Raw genomic sequence first — 18,257 nt, forward strand, 5'->3', positions numbered from 1 at the left:
AAGAGTCAAGAGGGAACCTACAGGGGTGGTGGAAAATGTTCTATATCTGGATCTGGCCAGTGATATTTTGGGTTTTAACTATGCAAAAGTTAATTGTGCTGTATATGTTTATGCCTGGACTTGAGGAAAAATGTTAACAAAAGTAAACAAAAAAAAAGAAAAAAATGTTTATTCAACACTAACAGAATGAAAACGCAGTTCAAGCGTCACGGCTGAGCGAGAGCACAGCTGTCTCATTTCCAGTCTGGCGCACTGGACCGTGAATACCGAAGCACGCTCCTGAGAAAGTCCGGCCACGCCAGCCTGCGCACTAAGAAACTGCAACTCCCACCATGCTTTGCGGCCTTCCAGTTCGGCCGTGTACCCGGAGGAAAGCAAGGGTAGGACAACTTGGGTTCCGGGCTGCTGGGCGGGAGGCGCACGCGCAGAACTGTTCGCCACCCGACCGCCCGCCCCTTCCTCTGGCGTCCAAGGTGATACCGCGCGAGGTCCGCAGCCAATAAGGAGGCGGATGTGACGGCCCGTTTGCAGCCGCCGGCAGCTACTGCAAGGCAAAAGCCGGAGTGCACCTGTCTTTTGAAACTGCTGCTCTTTCACTTCTCAGGCATCACCGAGAGCTCAGGTGAGGCAGAAGGGTAGTGAGAAAAATCCGACCACCACGTCCGGGTGCTGGTGAACATTCTGCTGCTCCACATCCGGAGCGGAGGAGGGGCGCAGCCCCAGCACCGGTGTCGGTGTCCTGGCGGAGGCTCTTGCGCATGCGCACCAGGAGGCGTCGAAGTTGGGGCCACCGGGACTGTGCCTTCTTCCTCTGTCTCCCCGGGCGCAGGGAGTGGCCGGGATGCCATTGGAGAGGTACCTGGGGTTCAGTTAAGGACCAGGCCGCTTGATTGTTTTGGCGGATACCTGTAAGGGTGTCCAGGAAATGACTAGGGAATTTGAGGACGCGCTGTGTCCCGTCCCACCCTTCCAGCGGAGCTGTAAAAATGAAGAATCAGAGGCTGTGGTTTGAAGAATGAAAAGCTAACGGGGGATTGCATCGTCTCTTTACCCGGTTCTCAATACTCTGACCACCAACACCTACACCCAGAATAGCTCTTCTTAATCGCATCTTTTTCCAGTTATCCCGTAATTAAATCCTGGCCTCATTCTATAAAGTTCCAGGGTAAGCATTCTCTGTTTATCCCTGGAGCACAGTTTCCAACGTGCAATTCAGTATCTTATTTTCTTCTTCCAACCCCCTCACTGAGGGTCACAGTCCTACTGACATTTTTCTTGGGCGGTAGGGAGTGTGGAAATCTTTGCTGTATTTGAAATACAGCACCTTTCCAATTTTATATCACGAGGAGCTTACAGTTTGTTTTTTTAAACTCAAATACTTTTGAAACTTAATTTGAACAGAAGTTAGGCACGTGTTCATTCAACGTTAAATACATGTTTATTGAGTACCTGCTGTGTTCTGTGGAGATACAAAGATGAAATCAAGTATGCTTTTCAAATGCTTTTCCCGTAAAGAAAAAGGAATCAGAATTGAAGTTTGCAAGAATATTTCTCTTCAGCTCAACGTTTATAGAGGGCCTGTGTGGGTCAGAAGCTGATTGAATGAATTCACAGTTTGTTGTGAAGTTTGGGGTGCTTCAGTGTTATTTGCAAATGTATCATAGTTTATTGATATGCAACAGCCTCCTGCTTTGATAGGCAAATTATAAATCATTTCGCAGTAATGACCCTGAGATACACATAAATTTGCCCTCTAATTGTTGGTATAAAATTTCTCATACAAAATACTCCATTTCTTTTAAAAGAAGTAAAATTTTGGCCGGGCGTGGTGGCTCACGCCTGTAATCCCAGCACTTTGGGAGGCCGACGCGGGCGGATCACGAGGTCAGGAGATCATAGCCATCCTGGCTAACACGGTGAAACCCCGTCTCTACTAAAAATACAAAAAGAAATTAGCCGGGATTGGTGGCAGGCGCCTGTTGTCCCAGCTACTTTGGGAGGCTGAGGCAGGAGAATGGCGTGAACCCAGGAGGCAGAGCTAGCAGTGAGCGGAGATGCGCCAGTGCACTCCAGCCTAGACGACAGAGCGAGACTCCGTCTCAAAAAAAAAAAAAAAAAGTAAAATTTTATACTAATTGCTAGTACAAAATACTCCATTTCTTTTAAAATGTATAGTCATGTGCCACATAAGGACATTTCAGTTTTATGAGATTATGATACTGTATTTATTGTACCTTTTCTATGTTTAGATACACAAATGCCATTATGTTACAGTTGTCTGCAGTATTCAGTACAGTAATATGCTGTACAGATTTGTAGCCTAGGAGTAATAGGCTGTATGATATAGCCTAGGTGTGTAGCAGGCTGTACCATCTGGGTTTGTGTAAATAGTCTATAATGTTTGAAACAATATCAAAATCACCTAATGATGCATTTCTCAGAATGTATTCCCATTGTTTTGTAGGTTTTTGGTTTTTGAGACAGGGTCTGGCTCTGTCGCCCAGGGTGGAGTGCAAGTGGTGCGTTCTCAGCCCACTGCAGCCTCCGCTTCCTGGGCTCAAGCTATCCTCCTCCCACCTCAGCCTCCCTAGTAGCCGGGACTACAGGCACACACCACCAGGCCTGGCCAATTTTTCTATTTTTAGTAGAGATGGGGTTCCATCATGTTTCCCAGGCTGGTCTCAAACTCCTGAACTCAAGTGATCTGCTCACCTTGTCCTCCCAAAGTGCTGGGATTACGGGCGTGAGCCATAGCGCCCAGCCTAGAATGTATTCCCATTGTTAAGTGATGCATGACTGTAATTGAGATAGGTCTTCCTTTCTAATCTGAATTAGTTCTATTTTGAAACTCTTATTTTGCACAGAGGAGTGATGATAGAAAAAAACCCAAAATTTAAAAAAGTATTTGGAGTGTTTTACATCAAAGTTAACACTGCCAGTAAATGGAAACCAGTATTAATTTTTGTGACCTCATAGACTTTTTTGTTAGGTAATGGGAGAACAGGAATGGACATTAATGCTTAGGGAACACCAGGCATTCTTCTTTACATAAATGGTAATGAGACGTCTTAGGAGTTAAATGAAACTCATTTGGGCAGCAGCCATGAAAAAATCTGTGTTTTGCTCAACTGTACTCTGTGTTTAAGTAAAGTTTAATATGTATATTTATGTGTAAAACCTCAGTAGGTATACCTTCCTATTCGCAGTTGTTTCTGATTTCTCTTTCCCATTGGTAAAGAACACTGATTGTCAGTATATATCACTAGGTATAACTTCACAACTCATTTCTCTGTGGTTTGTTGATGGTCTTAAAGACTTGTCTTGGCTTTAGTGTAGTAAAACATATGCTAAATCAGAAGCACCCTAAATTTGCTATTGGTAGTTTTTGAGTGGTGTGACTAGAACTTATTGAGAATTAAATTTAAAAACACATAAAAATTGTTAAGCCAAACATCAAGTGCTTGGATGTCGTTAGAATACTCCATAGAGTACACATTATACACTTGCCAGAATTTTTGAAAATGGTAGAGAAAAGCTTGCTTATTGTTTGCATTTTTTAAAATGTATTTTGTAAATCTTCTCCCCAGCACCCAGGCTGAACTCTGTACCATTTGGAAGAATGGAAGCTGATGCATCTGTTGACATGTTTTCCAAAGTCCTGGAGAATCAGCTGCTTCAGACTACCAAACTGGTGGAAGAACATTTGGATTCTGAAATTCAAAAACTGGATCAGATGGATGAGGATGAATTGGAACGCCTTAAAGAAAAGAGACTCGAGGCACTAAGGAAAGCTCAACAGCAGAAACAAGTAACCTCTCTGCCCTGCTTTCTGAAATTGCTATAACAGTATGCGCCTAACAACTTATATATACATGTGCTGTAGTAGTTACATTTCGTTCTTTGTGTTTAGGGTTTTTGGAATTCAGAATACCTATTACTGTTAAAAATTTGCCCAGAAAAAAATATGTTTTAAAGACACATTCAAAATTAGCCCAATCTCTATATTAATCCACAGTCCAGTAAAAGAAAGATCTGCCCAAGATCATTTTTCTGAGCTTGGATTTGTTTGGTTGAATGGAGGGCTAGGGAGTCATTGGTTTCCATTTCAGGTAATATTAAAGCCGATTTAGCTATTTTCAAAGCAAACGAGATAAGACAGATGAGATAAGAGCTAGTAAGTCAATTTATGTTGAAAAATTTATTTCAGGCATTTCCAATGAAATAATTATGTGGCCTATTCAAAAGAATGCATGCTTTGTAACAGAGGTAGCCACAGCTCTGCTCTATCGTTGTTGCCTCTTAGAATGTTTGTGTAGAATAAACGCAGAGTTGTAAACTCTGAGTGAAACCAATGGATTAAATTCTGTAAATTGAAATTTTTTTTTCTGCTTTTTGAGATGGAGTCTTGCTGTGACACTCTGGCTGGAGTATAGTGGTGTCATCTCGACTCACTGCAACCTCTGCTTCCCGGGTTCAAGCAATTCTTCTGCCTCAGCCACCCGAGTAGCTGGGACTACAGGCGCACACCACCACGCCTGGCTAAGTTTTGTATTTTTAGTAGAGACAGGGTTTCACCATGTTGGCTAGGCTGCCCTTGAACTTCTGACCTCAAGTGATCCGCCCACCTTAGCCTGCCAAAGTGATGGGATTACAAGCGTGAGCCACCGCATCTGGCCAAATTGAATTTTGATTAAAACATTTTTTCCATTGGGTTACATGGAAATACATTATCACCAACTCTGGTTCCTTTTCAGTTGACTGTGACTTAAACATGAGGCTTAACTTTTCTGAAGAAATAGGGAGTTTTGACCAGGCATGGTGGCTCATGTCTGTAATCCCAACACTTTGGGAGTCCAAGGCGGGTGGACAACCTGAGGTCGGGAGTTCAAGACCAGCCTGGCCAACATGGTGAAACCCTGTCTCTACAAAAAATACAAAAATTAGCCAGGTGTGGTGGCGCACACCTGCAGTCCCAGCTACTCAGGAGGCTGAGGCAGGAGAATCTCTTGAACCCGGGAGGTGGAGGTTGCAGTGAGTCGAGATTGTGCTACTGCACTCCAGCCTGGATGATAGAGCGAGATCGAGTTCCCTCACAAAAAAAGAGAAGGAGTCTCGTTTGTATTGGTATAGCATCACTTTGATGTGTTTACACCCTCACGTTTAGAAGAGTTACTACAAAAGGAAATAATCTTTTATGAGTGAGTCCAAATTTTTATATTTTGAGTTTTCTAAAATAGAGTACGTTATATGGCTTTTACATGTACCCTATTTTAGAAAATAGGCTGCTTTTCTTTTTCTTTTCTTTTTTTTTTTTTTGAGAGGGAGTCTCACTCTGTTGCCCATCCTGCCTTGACCTCTCAAGTAGCTGAGATTACAGGTGTCTGCCACCATGCCCAGCTAATTTTTGTATTTTAGTAGAGACGGGGTTTCACCATGTTGGTCAGGCTGGTCTTGAACTCTGACCTCAAATGATCCGCCTGCCTCGGCCTCCCAAAGTGCTGGGATTACAGGTGTGAGCCACCCCACGCCAGGCCCAATTGGCTCCTTTTCATAGTATAGGGCTGATAATTAGTATTCACAGGACGGATTATTGGAATTTAAGGTAATATATGTTTAGGTTCTGCCACAAACTTATATTTCGTGGTCACATTTAAGTACTAATTGCTAATGTGCAACTAAAAGTAATTATTTGTAACTAGGATATTTTTGTAGAGAGACTGAATTCACCTGATTTGCAGTGATGAACATACATTAAATAATGTCTTAAAGGAACTTTCTGGCAGTTCAAAACAGTGGTCTGAATATTTATAATTAAAACCAACTAAGGCAGACTGGCTATCGGCCTTTTTTATTATTAATGTATAAATCAATTTCAAATGAATTTGTCATCGAGTAATTCAGAGGGTCATATTTTAGAACTTTCACTGCATTTTAGTAGGTCTTTTTTATTAAAATATTTTCTGGAAATAGGCAAGAAACCTAGTGATTTGTGTAGATATTCTTTTTATAAGAGATTATACAGTAATTAGATTATACAGTAATTTTGATTTTCTGATCCACGAGGGTATTGGGGAGATCAGTGTATGATTGACTTACACTCGGCACTTAATAGGTCTAGGTGAATCTATATTCTTCTGTCAGCCAAGCACCCTCCTACTGTTAACTAGAGCTGGCGCACTTAGGTAGGGAGCAGAACAGAGGGATAAGGTAAGAAATAGGAGTTAAGCAGAGGCTTGGGTGACAGCCACTGAGAGCCAGATGCTGCCCGGCTGCCATGCCTCAGGTAGGCCCATCCTGTTTGATTCTGTTCTGCAGATACCTTAGGAGCACACGCTGTCCAAAAGGGGCTAAGAGCACAGGGGTGTAGTGAATGTGTCAGCAGAGGCCCTGAGCATTGGTAGAGGCTTGGAATGGGCACATCCTCCCTCAAAGGAGCCAGGACAGGTTCAGGTCTTCAGCCTCTTGGTTAAATACCTGAGAATAAATAATGAAAAGAAATAGCAGCTTTTTTTTTTTTTTTTTTGAGATAGAGTCTTGCTCTGTTGCCCCAGCTGGAGTGCAATGGCACAATTTCGGCTCACTGCAACCTCCACCTCCCAGGATCAAGCGATTCTTCTACCTCAGCCTCCCAAGTAGCTGGGATTACAGACGCCTGCCACCATGCCCAGCTAATTTTTGTATTTTTAGTAGAGATGAGATTTCGCCATGTTGTCCAGGCTGGTCTTGAACTCCTGACCTCAGGTGATCTGCCCACCTCAGCCTCCCAAAGTGCTAGTATTACAGGCGTGAGCCACTGCGCCCGGCCTAGAAATAGCAGCTTTTTAAAAGACAAATACTTTTTTTTTGGAGACAAGGTCTTGCTCTGTCACCCAGGCTGGAGTGCAGTGGTGTGATCTTGGCTCACTGCAACCTCTGCCTTCGGAGTTCAAGCAATTATTGTGCCTCAGCCCCGGAGGAGCTGGGATTACAGGTGTGTGCCAACACACCTGGCTAATTTTCATAATTTTTGTAGAGACAGGGTTTCACCGTGTTGCCTAGGCTGTTCTCAAACTCCTGTCCTCAAGTGATCACCTACGTCAGCCTCCCAAAGTGCTGAGATTACAGGTGTGAGCCACTGCGCCCAGCCTAACAAATACTTTTTAAGGGCACATATCATTGGTAAGTTGTGAAAGCAGTCATGAAACGTCATATGTCATTGGAGAATTGTATCTGAGAGTTAAACTGTGTATAGAAATTTCACATAAGAAAATATCAGGGTCTCCTGTGAGTGTCAGCTGGATGTAAGTGGATGTGGTTTTGACACCGCAGTCACTAATATAGTCTGGGCCATGTTCACTGACGTCCAGAGGAGGAAGGGAGATGGCCCTCCTGGCTCTTTGGTTGGACCCCTTCTGGAGGCTGGATTCAGACCTCTGTCACATTTTAAGAAGACTTTGGTGAATTAGAGTGTGTTTAGTTGATATCCTGGAAGAGTAGGAACTCTAGAAATCTTTTCATATGAGAACAGTTAAACGGAACTGGAAGTGTTCAGTGTGGAGAAGGGAAAACTTAGGCAATATGTGATGTTTGAAGGGCCCACATGGGAAAGAGATTAAAACTTTAATCTTTGTCCAAGCTGGAATCCACAGACCAGAATTATGGATATATTGCAGTTCAGTGTGAGATGACCTTTCTAACAATTAGTGCAGGTATAGAGGCTTTTTAAACATTTATAAGGTCGTTATCAAAAGCAGGCAGGGCTCTTGAGCTTCAGAGCTGCAGTATCCTCCTTCTCTCCCCAAGACGAATTGGGTTTATCTCGTAAGCATTATTTTTATTTTTATTTATTTTTGAGACAGAGTCTCACTCTTGCCCAGGCAGTGGCGTGATCTCAGCTCACTGCAACCTCTGCCTCCCGGGTTCAAGCAATTCTCCCGCCTCAGCCTCCCAAGTAGCTGGGATTACAGGTGCCCACCACCACGGCTAGGTAATTTCTTGGTTTTTTTTTTTTTTTTTTTTTTTTTTTTTTTTTTAAGTAGAGATGGGGTTTCACCGTGTTGGCCAGGCTAGTCGGGAACTCCAGACCTCAGGTGATCCAGCCGCCTCAGCCTCCCAAAGTGCTGGGATTACAGGCATGAGCTACTGCACCCAGCCTCATGAGCATTATTTTTAAAAGATTTGTAGTAACTTGGATCAAATGCTTCTGGTTTTAGTAGTTTAAGAGTACATGGATAGAGTTAAGTGGATATTTACATTCTGAGTCTCTCAAGTCTAAATTTTTATTTTGAAAGTTCTGAGAAAATAGACGTTTTAAGCTACAAAGACAGGTAATTGTCTTGAACCCAGGCCATGCTGTGGAGACATTCACTGTCCATGGACTAGTTTTGCATTGACAGTAGAAACAGGAAAGTAAATTGCTAAAAGAAATTCATTTTTCTTTGACTTCAGCCAGGCACAGTGGCTCATGCCTGTAACCCCAGCACTTTTGGAGGACAAGGTGGGAGGATTGCTTGAACCTAGGAGTTTGATACCAGCCTGGGCAATATAGTAAAACCCCCTCTCTACCAAAAAAAAAAAAAAAAATACCAGGCATGGTGTGGCATGTGCCAGTGGTCCCAACTCCTTGAGAGACTGACGTAAGAGGATCTCTTGAGCACAGGAGGTTGAGTCTGCAGTGAGCTATGATCATGCCACCACACTCCATCCTGGGCAACTTTAGCAAGACCCATTCTCAAAAAAACAAAACAAAAGAAAAAAAACACTTTTGGGCCGGGTGTGGTGGCTCACACCTATAATCCCAGCACTTTGGGAAGCCGAGGCAGGCGGATCACAAGGTCAAGAGATCGAGACCATCCTGGCCAACATGGTGAAAACCCATCTCTACTAAAAATACAAAAAGTAGCTGGACATACTGTTGTGCGCCTGTAGTCCCAGCTACTCGGGAGGCTGAAGCAGGAGAATTGCTTGAACCTGGGAGGCAGAGGTTGCAGTGAGCCAAGATCGCACCACTGCCCTCCAGTCTGGTGACAGAGCAAGGCTCCGTCTCAAAAAAAAAAAAACAAAACAAAACAAAACTTTTTTTTTAATTGACTTCATTACAAAATACGATGGTGATTTGGACACTTAAAATGTCAAGTGGTTCTGAAAGAGATATCTCACATGTGTAATGTTTTGCCTCTCTCCAAATTAGGAATGGCTTTCTAAAGGACATGGGGAATACAGAGAAATCCCTAGTGAAAGAGACTTTTTTCAGGAAGTCAAGGAGAGTGAAAATGTGGTTTGCCATTTCTACAGAGACTCCACATTCAGGTAACTTTGTTTCCATCTGTGACTTTTTCTAAAAAAACACAGTGAATTGTTTGGCTGGAGATACACTGGCTTACTAGAGAAATGAAGAAAACTAAAAGAAAAAACTTCCTAAGTTGTTTCATTGTACTCTCTCATGTTATTTAGTATTAAGTTAAGCAGGCAGGGGCCCAGTGACTCAAGCCTGCAATCTCAGCACTTTGGGAGGCCAAGGGTGGGTGGATCACTTGAGGTCAGGAGTTCAAGACCAGCCTGGCCAACATGGCAAAACCCTGCCTCTACTAAAACTACAAAATTAGCCGGGTGTAGGGGCAGGCACCTGTAGTCCCAGCTACTGGGGAGGCTGAGGTGGGAGAATTGCTTGAACCCGGGAGACGGAGGTTGCAGTGAGCGGAGATCGCGACACTGCACTTCAGCTCCAGCAGTAGAGTGAGACTCCATCTCAAAAAAAAAGAAAAAAAAAGTTAATTGTTATTTTAAAGAGTAACTTAAAGAACAGTTACATGCAAAAGTATAAATATTACTGAAAGTCAATATTCCCATATAAATTGCTTATATTTTTGAATTGTATTTTCACTAGCTAACTAAAAACGTCTTAGAAATGTACACTTAAAATTCTTATCACCATGACAGTAATTATTTCCCTCTAGTGTTGTGATATAGCCATGATATTGGGAACGGGCAACAGCTGTTGAGAGTCACTGTTCCTTCAGTTCCTCCTTGAAGGAACTAGCAACTGTGATGGGGAGACGGTGGCTTGGCCAAACCTTTCACCAGAGCAGAGTTGGGACTGCCAGTCTTGGCTAGAAGGAGAAGTGATTTTTCTTAGACCACCCTAGGTCTCCAAATTTCTCTAAAGAGGCAGATCTCTTATAAAATGTTAATACCTCCTCAGAAGAGGTCATATCTTAAACCAAAGGACTCAAGCCTTTGTGGTTTTTTGTGCACAGATTTGATTAGTTGCCAACACTTAAAAATTGAGAGATAACTCCTTTTGAAAATACCCACATTTAGAATTTTTCTTTAAAAAATCAGGAAACTTGCTAATAGCATAGCTGGAACTGTAATGGCAGTCATCTGCTGACTGGCACCTGCCTACCTGGGACAGACAAGCACTGTGCTCTGGAGTCTCTGGCACTCACTGTGGTTTCAGCCCTGCTGTCTTTCTCATTTCTGTGGCCTTCTTGCCCCTTTGTCTTGATCTCACAACCCAACAGCTTCATTGTTAGTTAACACCTTTCAAGAATTGATTGCCTGGTATTCATTGACTAAGAATAAAAATGAAACAATATTGAGATGGTGAAATCCCTTGTGAGGAACAGTGAGAGAAGGGATTAGGCAGGTAGAAAGGTATCAGAGAAACCTCTGCCCTTGTGGTACACAACCATCTCCCATTGGCACACATTCCTCAAGTTGCCAACCTCTGACAAATATGATGAGGTGATATATAAAATACTAGTATGTAAAATATTATTTGTCCACTTGTGTTTTTTTGTTTTTGAGACAGTCTTACACTGTCACCTAGCCTAGAGTGCAATGGCAGGATCTTGGCTCACTCCAACCTCCACCTCCCGGGTTCAAGTGATTCTCCTGCCTCAGCCTCCCGAGTAGCCAGGGCTACAGGCACCCACCACTACACCCGGCTAATTTTTGTATTTTTAGTAGAGACGGGGTTTCTCCATATTGGCCAGGCTGGTCTCAAACTCCTGACCTCAGGTGATCCACCCACCTTGGCCTCCCAAAGTGTTGGGATTACAAGTATGAGCCACGGCACCCGGCCTCACTTGTTTTTCGTATGTCTTTCCCAACTAGATTGTTGGTTTTGTAGAGGCGGTGCATTTGCCTGTATTGTGACCTACTGTTCTCTGGGATCACAGCCCTAAAGCAACTGCCTGACACATAGTAGGTGGTCAATAAATACATTTGATGGTGTATAAACAGTGCATCACCAGGAGTACTCACCTTCAAACAGAACCGAAAAATCAAAATCATCCAGTTAACTTTATATATTAGCAAAGTTCCTAGCACACAGTAGGCAGGATGCTTTCATGTACATTATCCCTAGAACATTCGCAATAATCTTCAGAGGCACTTATTATTATTCCTGTATTTCATGTATGGAAACCAAGATTTGGAGAAATTAAGTGACTCACCTAGTATCACTCAGATACTAAATGATAAAGAGAGAGATTTGAACCCATGTTTTAAGCCCATTGCTATTTTTTTTAATTTTTAATTTTTGTGGGTAGTAGTAGGTAAATATGGGGTACATGAGGTATTTTAACACAGGCATGCAATGTTTAATAATCACATCAGGGTAAATGTAGTATCCATCACCTCAAGCTTTTATCCTTTGTGTTATATACAATCTAATTATGCTCTTTTAGTTATTTTTAAACGTACGTAAAGGCCTATAGCTATTTATACCATGACTGTTGTTTTGGATTTTTAAAACTTGATTGACGGGTTGGGCGCCATGGCTCACGCCTGTAATCGAGTACTTTGGGAGGCCGAGGCAGGTGGATCATGAGGTCAGGAGATCGAGGCCATCCTGGCCAACATGGTAAACACCCATCTCTACTAAAATATAAAATATTAGCTGGGCATGGTGGCGCATGCCTGTAGTCCCAGTTGCGCAGGAGGCTGAGGCAGGGGAATTGCTTGAACCTGGGAGGCGGAGGTTGCATTGAGCCGAGATCGTGCCACTTCACTCCAGCCTGGCAATAGAGCAAGACTCCGTCTTGCTCTTTAAATACAAATTAAAATTAGCCAGGCATGGTGTGGGTGCCTGTAATCCTAGCTTCTCAGGAGGCTGAGACAGGAGAATTGCTTTGAACCCAGGAGGTGGAGGTTGCAGTGAGCAGAGGTCGTGCCACTGCACTCTAGCCTGGGCGACAGAGCAAGACTCCATCTCAAAAAAAAAATACATTCCTTACTGCAGTTAAAGTATGGAGTTGATATATTTACAAATTTTCAGGAACATATTTCTCATATAAAGGTTTATTTATCATTTGTTTTGAGCTTTATTTAAAAACCATTTATTAATTTGTTCTCTCACCATTTTTCACTGAAATCTCATTACTGAACTACGTGAGTGACATATGAAAAGATATATCCGGGGAAAAAGTGATGAGGCACCAAGGTTACACATAACTTATGTTAGACCCAAACCTAGTTCAGGAAAAACTACATCAAGTGCACAAAAAGCTTACTGGTAAAGATAACCATGAAGTATTTTGTGTGTTAGTCATCTAAAGAGGTAGTTCTCAAGCTTTATTTGAGCATAAGAACAGCTGTATGTTTCCCAACTCCACTGCCAGAGAATTTTGATTCATCTGGATATTTTAAAAGTTGACGGCAGGCTGGGTATGGTAGCTCACACCTCTAATCCCAGCACTTTGGGAGGCTGAGGCGGGTGGATTGCTTGAGGTCAGCAGTTCAAGACCAGCCTAGTCAACATGGTGAAACCGCATCGCTACTAAAAATACAAAAATTAGCCAGGCGTGGTGGCAGGTGCCTGTAATCCCAGCTACTCGGGAGGCTGAGGCAGGAGAATCGATTGAACCCAGAAGGCAGAGATTACAGTGAGCCAAGATCGTGCCACTGCACTCCAGCCTGGGTGACAGAGTGAGAGTCCAACTCAAAAAAAATAAGTAAATAAAAGTTGATCATAATGAACACCTGGGGTTAAGAACCACCGGTCTAAGATTGTTATGACAGTCTGTTGTAGAAACACTCGTGAATTGGCCAGTCGAAAATGAATTTTTTGAGACAGAGTCTCACTCTGTCACCTAGCCTGGAGCGCAGTGGTGTGATCTTAGCTCACTGTAACCTCTGCCTTCTGGGTTCAAGTGATTCTCATGCCTCAGCCTCCTGTGTAGCTGGGGTTTCAGGTGCCTATCATGACGCCCAGCTAATTTTTGTATTTTTAGTAGAGATGGAGTTTCACCATATTGACCAGGCTGGTCTTGCACTCTTGGCCTCAAGTGATCTGCCTGCCTCAGCCTCCCAAAGTGTTGGGATTACAGGCATGAGCCACTGCATCAGGCCAGAAAATAAATTTTAATGCAAAGAAGATGTCACTTTTTTTGTTTGTTTTTTGTTTGCTTGTTGAGATGGAGTCTCACTATGTTGCCCAGGTTGGAGTACAGCAGCACAATTTCGGCTCACTGCAGCCTCTGCCTCCCAGGTTCAAGTGATTCTCCTGCCTCAGCCTCCCAAGTAGCTGGGACTACAGGCATGCACCACCACACCTAGCTAATTTTTGTATTTTTAGTAGAGACAGGGTTTCACCATGTTGGCGAGGCTGGTCTCAAACTACTGACTTCAAGTGATCTGCCTACCTCAGCCTCCCAAAGTGCCAAGATTACAGACATGAGCCACTGCACCTGGCCAAGAAAATACCACTTCTGTTTCCGTCTTCATTGGAAGATGGCTTAATAAAAGTTACTACTGGTAGGCCGGGCGCAGTGGCTCACGCCTGTAATCCTAGCACTTTGGGAGGCAGAGGCAGGCGGATCACAAGGTCAGGAGATCAAGACCATCCTGGCTAACATGGTGAAACCCCGTCTCTACTAAAAATACAAAAAATTAGCCGGGCGTGGTGGCAGGCGCCTGTAGTCCCAGCTACTCGGGAGGCTGAGGCAGGAGAATGGCATGAACCAGGGAGGTGGAGCTTGCAGGTGCCACTGCAGTCCAGCCTGGGGGACAGAGCAATACTCCACCTCCAAAAAAATAAAAAATAAAAAAGTTACTACTGGTATTTTTTAATTCCCTAGAAGCATAATGGCCACATTTATTTAAATATTATTAGTAACCCTTAGCCTTAATGTGCTTCTTACTGACAGTGTTGCATATTTAGGAGTAAGAAGTTTTTCCTCAGTAATGCTGTTCAGTTTTTCTTCATGACTTCCTAATATGGCACCATGTGTGCATTTCCGATTCTTGTAAGTCTCTTCCGAGTTCTGTCAAGTTTCAGTTTGTTCCTCTTCAAGTTTCCTGTGTAAGAGATAGGACAACTTCCTTTATGACTTAAAGCATATATTTAATATTTTGAAAGAGAATATCATTAATGCAAATCTGACTTTCTAGAATCTTATAGGCTGTTTGCCCATCTCATAATCAGGCAGCTAACCTCCGATCTGGAAGTGAGGTCATCTGACACAAGTTTAAGTTGGCTGCCATGTTATGAGAGTCAACAGAAAAACTACATAATTAGATTTCCCTTAATGATATTTATTTTGAAAAAAGCGATCTGTGGTTTTAGCTTATAATTTTCTATGTGTGGTTACTTACAGGTGTAAAATACTAGACAGACATCTGGCGATATTGTCCAAGAAACACCTCGAGACCAAATTTTTGAAGCTGAATGTGGAAAAAGCACCTTTCCTTTGTGAGAGACTGCGTATCAAAGTCATTCCCACACTAGCACTGCTAAAAGATGGGAAAACACAAGATTATGTTGTTGGGTTTACTGACCTAGGAAATACAGATGACTTCACCACGGAAACTTTAGAATGGAGGCTCGGTTCTTCTGACATTCTTAATTACAGGTAACTTTTAACAAAAGAAGAGATTGATTTTAATTCATGTATAGTTGATATTTTTACAAAAGATTTTTGTATTGTAACATTTATTTTATGAAATTAAGGCATTTCGGCTGAGATGTAGAAAGTTTCTCAAAGGAAAAGCATGTTTTTTGAAGTGTGTAATATTAGCGTGATTTTATAGCAAAATCAGATTTACAGATAAAACTGATTTAATAGGTAAAACTGAGTCTCACCGTACTCCTGACTATAAAAGTTTTCAGCTTAACTTATGCTATTGACACTAATTTTGTATTAATCTGGAAACTTAAAATGGCAATCCAGTGTTGACTGTTCCCTAATTTAAGCCAGATTACTCAAATGGATTCTGACTTGTGATTCTCTTTGATAAAATAAAAATTAAAAAGCAGACTCTTGCAAAGAAAGTTATATTTTAAAATACTAGATTTTTAACATAGATATTTCTGTTTTACTTATAGAGGCTGATGCATACAAAAAGGTTTCTATGCCTAGCTTACATTGCTTGCTATGAAGAACAGTTTTATTTTGAAAACAATCTAAAATCCAACTTCCATTCCTTTGTCCACTTCTTCAGACAAATAATTTATCTAATTCCACAATTCAGAGCATATCATCTTGTCTTTTTTGCCTTTTCTTGATTTGCAAAAGTAACAGGTAAAATTACCATTCCATTCCAGAGTCTGCAATTACCATTCCAGAGTCATGGTGCCTTTCAGGAAGTAGAAGGTTCTCTCACGTTTTTCTCTCTTCCCCCATTTCCCTCCCATCTTTTCTTTGACTCTCCTAGACATGCCGAAATCATTCCTATGTTGTAGAAATTGGTTTCATTTTCTTAATATTAACATAAAATATTAATATTTATTAAATAAAGTTATATATTTTGAAGCAATTTTAAGCCTTAAACAAATTGCAGCCAGGTGGGGCACTTGTGTAATCTCAGAAGATTACAAACTTTGAGAGGCTGAGGTGGGAGAATCAGTTGAGGCCAGGAGTTTGAGACCAATTTGGGCAACATAGTGAGATGAGACCTCGTCTCTACAAAAAACTAGTAGAAACAACCCCCTGCACACTAGTACAAAGAATCCTCATTGACCCTTTGCCCATATTACCCAATTTTAAACATTTTATGTTTGTTTTATCATTGTCTTTATAGATACTATGAAGTATTTTGGGAACCATTCGAGTGGAAGTTGTGAATACAGTGTCCCTTTACTCCAAAAGACTTCCATATGTATTTTCTAAGAACAAGAAAATTTTCTTATGTAGCGACAGTACAATTATTAAAACAGGAATTATTGTGTAATTTACCGCTCTTATTTCAAGTTTTCTTATTGTCCCAATATTGTCCTTCATACCAAAAATGCAGCACATTTAGTTATTACATCTTTAGTTACCATTGTTATTCTCTGGGTCTTAAGACTGATGTTTTTGAAGAGTACAAACTGTTTATTTTGGAGAACATCAACATCTCCCAGTTTGGGTTTGTCTTATATTTCCTCAAGATTAGATTCAGATTACTGATTTTTGACAGGCATATTATGGAAGTGATGCATCATATCAGGAGGTGTGTGATGGTTTCTCTCATTTCCAGTGACAACTGAGCACTGTGTTAACCAAATGTTAATCCATAATTAATGTTAAAAAGGAAAATAGGTCTGGTGCAGTGGCTCATACCTATAATCCCAGCACTTTGGGATGCCAAAGCAGGAGGATCGCTTGAGCCTAAGAGTTCAAGACCAGCCTGGGCAATGTAGTGAGATGTCATCACTACAAAAAATGTAAAAATTAACTGAGCATGGTGGCACACACCTGTAGTCCCAGCTACTCGGGAGGCTGAAGTGGGAGGATCGCTTGAGCCCAGGAAGTGGAGGTTGCAGTGAGCTGTGATCACACCACTGCACATCAGCCTGGGCCACAGAGTGAGACCCTGTCTCAAAAAGAAAGGAAAATAAAATTGATCTAAAACATTTAGTAGTACAAAATAAGGTTTAAGGCTATTAACCATCAATATAAGCATTATACCTCTTCCCTGACACCAGCATTTTAAAGAAATTTTATTCTATGTTACAGGAAGAAAACAAAGAGATTTTTGTGCAGTTTAGTATACTAGTACTAAATCATGAAGAATAAAATGCTTTTTTTTTTTTTTTTAGTGGAAATTTAATGGAGCCACCATTTCAGAACCAAAAGAAATTTGGAACAAACTTCACAAAGCTGGAAAAGAAAACTATCCAAGGAAAGAAATATGATTCAGACTCTGATGATGATTAGAGCTCAGTAATTCTTTGTAAATTGTCTTTTTTTCTGCTTCAGATTTAAATGTGTTTTTAAAATTCTATTAATTTCTATACGTTGGTCATCTAAATACTCATATTCTCGAGTTTTATATAGTTGTATCACATCGAAAGGTGTCTTTACTATTTTCTGTGTGGCCATCATGTTTAAGTTGAGGAAAACTCAGTTCTTAAATTATCTGGGAAGGGTCTGGATTCTCTATTTTTGAGATTGACTTTATCACAATATGATTCTTACATCTTTATACCATTTACAATTGTGTTTTAGATCTACGGAGTTAGAAATTCAAAAACTATTCCAGGACTAATTCTTAATCGACATTATTTATACAAGAGGTCAAGTAACATTTACTAGTGCAGTACTGCACTCGTAAATGAATTATAAACACTCTTCTGGAATATATTTAAATAACCATTAAAGAACTGCTTATTTATTCTGGACACTGCATGTTGATGTTGAATCAACTGATGGCAGCAGAAAGCTATTTTGATTTGTGAACATACTGCCTTATTTAAAGGGTCCTGATTGCTTGTATTTTAAGACATTCATTAAAAAGAAACCAGGAAACACTTTTGAAATAACAGCATAAGGAACTTCACTGTCTCTGCTCAATAAAACACGTGTAACTGGAAGTTTATGTGGAAATTGTCATAAAAGCATACATCTAACAAAAACATTTTTTCAAGCAAGTTTTCTAATCTTAGAATAGGGAGTCTGTGGCATTGGAGCCATGACCCCATTCCCTCTCTCCAGTTCCCAATCCTGGACTACAGTTTCTCCTCTGGAAGAGTAGATTATTAGCATGCCTCATTCCCTGAAGCTCTGTGTTGCAGAAGCACTTTTGCAAGCAAGAGTAGCCAAGAGGTTTGGCACTCCTTCCTCCACCTAGTCCCCACTTACAGCACAGAAACTCTAACCCAGGAATATCAGACTAAGAATACTGGGCCTCAGTTGCTTTTGCCCCAGCTTACTCATAGGATGAAGGCTCTTTACTCGTACGTAGGGTGAAGGTTCCATGCAAGGAGATGCACTTGGAGGAGACCAGGAGTTCTATCACCCCTTTCCCCCTTGTAGACTGTGGGTATAACTCCTAGAAAAGCAGGCTACTAT

General features: G+C 41.5%; 1 protein-coding gene across 2 annotated transcripts; it reads left to right on the forward strand.

The window, feature by feature from the left end:
* Positions 1-390: 390 nt before the first annotated feature.
* Positions 391-17,779, forward strand: TXNDC9 (thioredoxin domain containing 9). Of its 2 annotated transcripts, none has more exons than XM_030828066.1 (5): positions 391-622; positions 3,588-3,808; positions 9,170-9,288; positions 14,583-14,837; positions 17,006-17,779. In XM_030828066.1, the coding sequence occupies exons 2-5, from the start codon at positions 3,620-3,622 to the stop codon at positions 17,121-17,123; spliced, it is 681 nt and encodes a 226-aa protein (XP_030683926.1). In that variant the 5' UTR covers positions 391-622; positions 3,588-3,619; the 3' UTR covers positions 17,124-17,779. The 2 variants fall into 2 exon arrangements, with proteins under 2 accessions (XP_030683926.1, XP_030683927.1); XM_030828067.1 differs by lacking the exon at positions 391-622 and adding an exon at positions 659-1,165.
* Positions 17,780-18,257: the final 478 nt, after the last annotated feature.

The sequence above is a fragment of the Nomascus leucogenys genome, chromosome 14 (assembly GCF_006542625.1).
Source record: "Nomascus leucogenys isolate Asia chromosome 14, Asia_NLE_v1, whole genome shotgun sequence".
NCBI lineage: Eukaryota > Metazoa > Chordata > Mammalia > Primates > Hylobatidae > Nomascus > Nomascus leucogenys.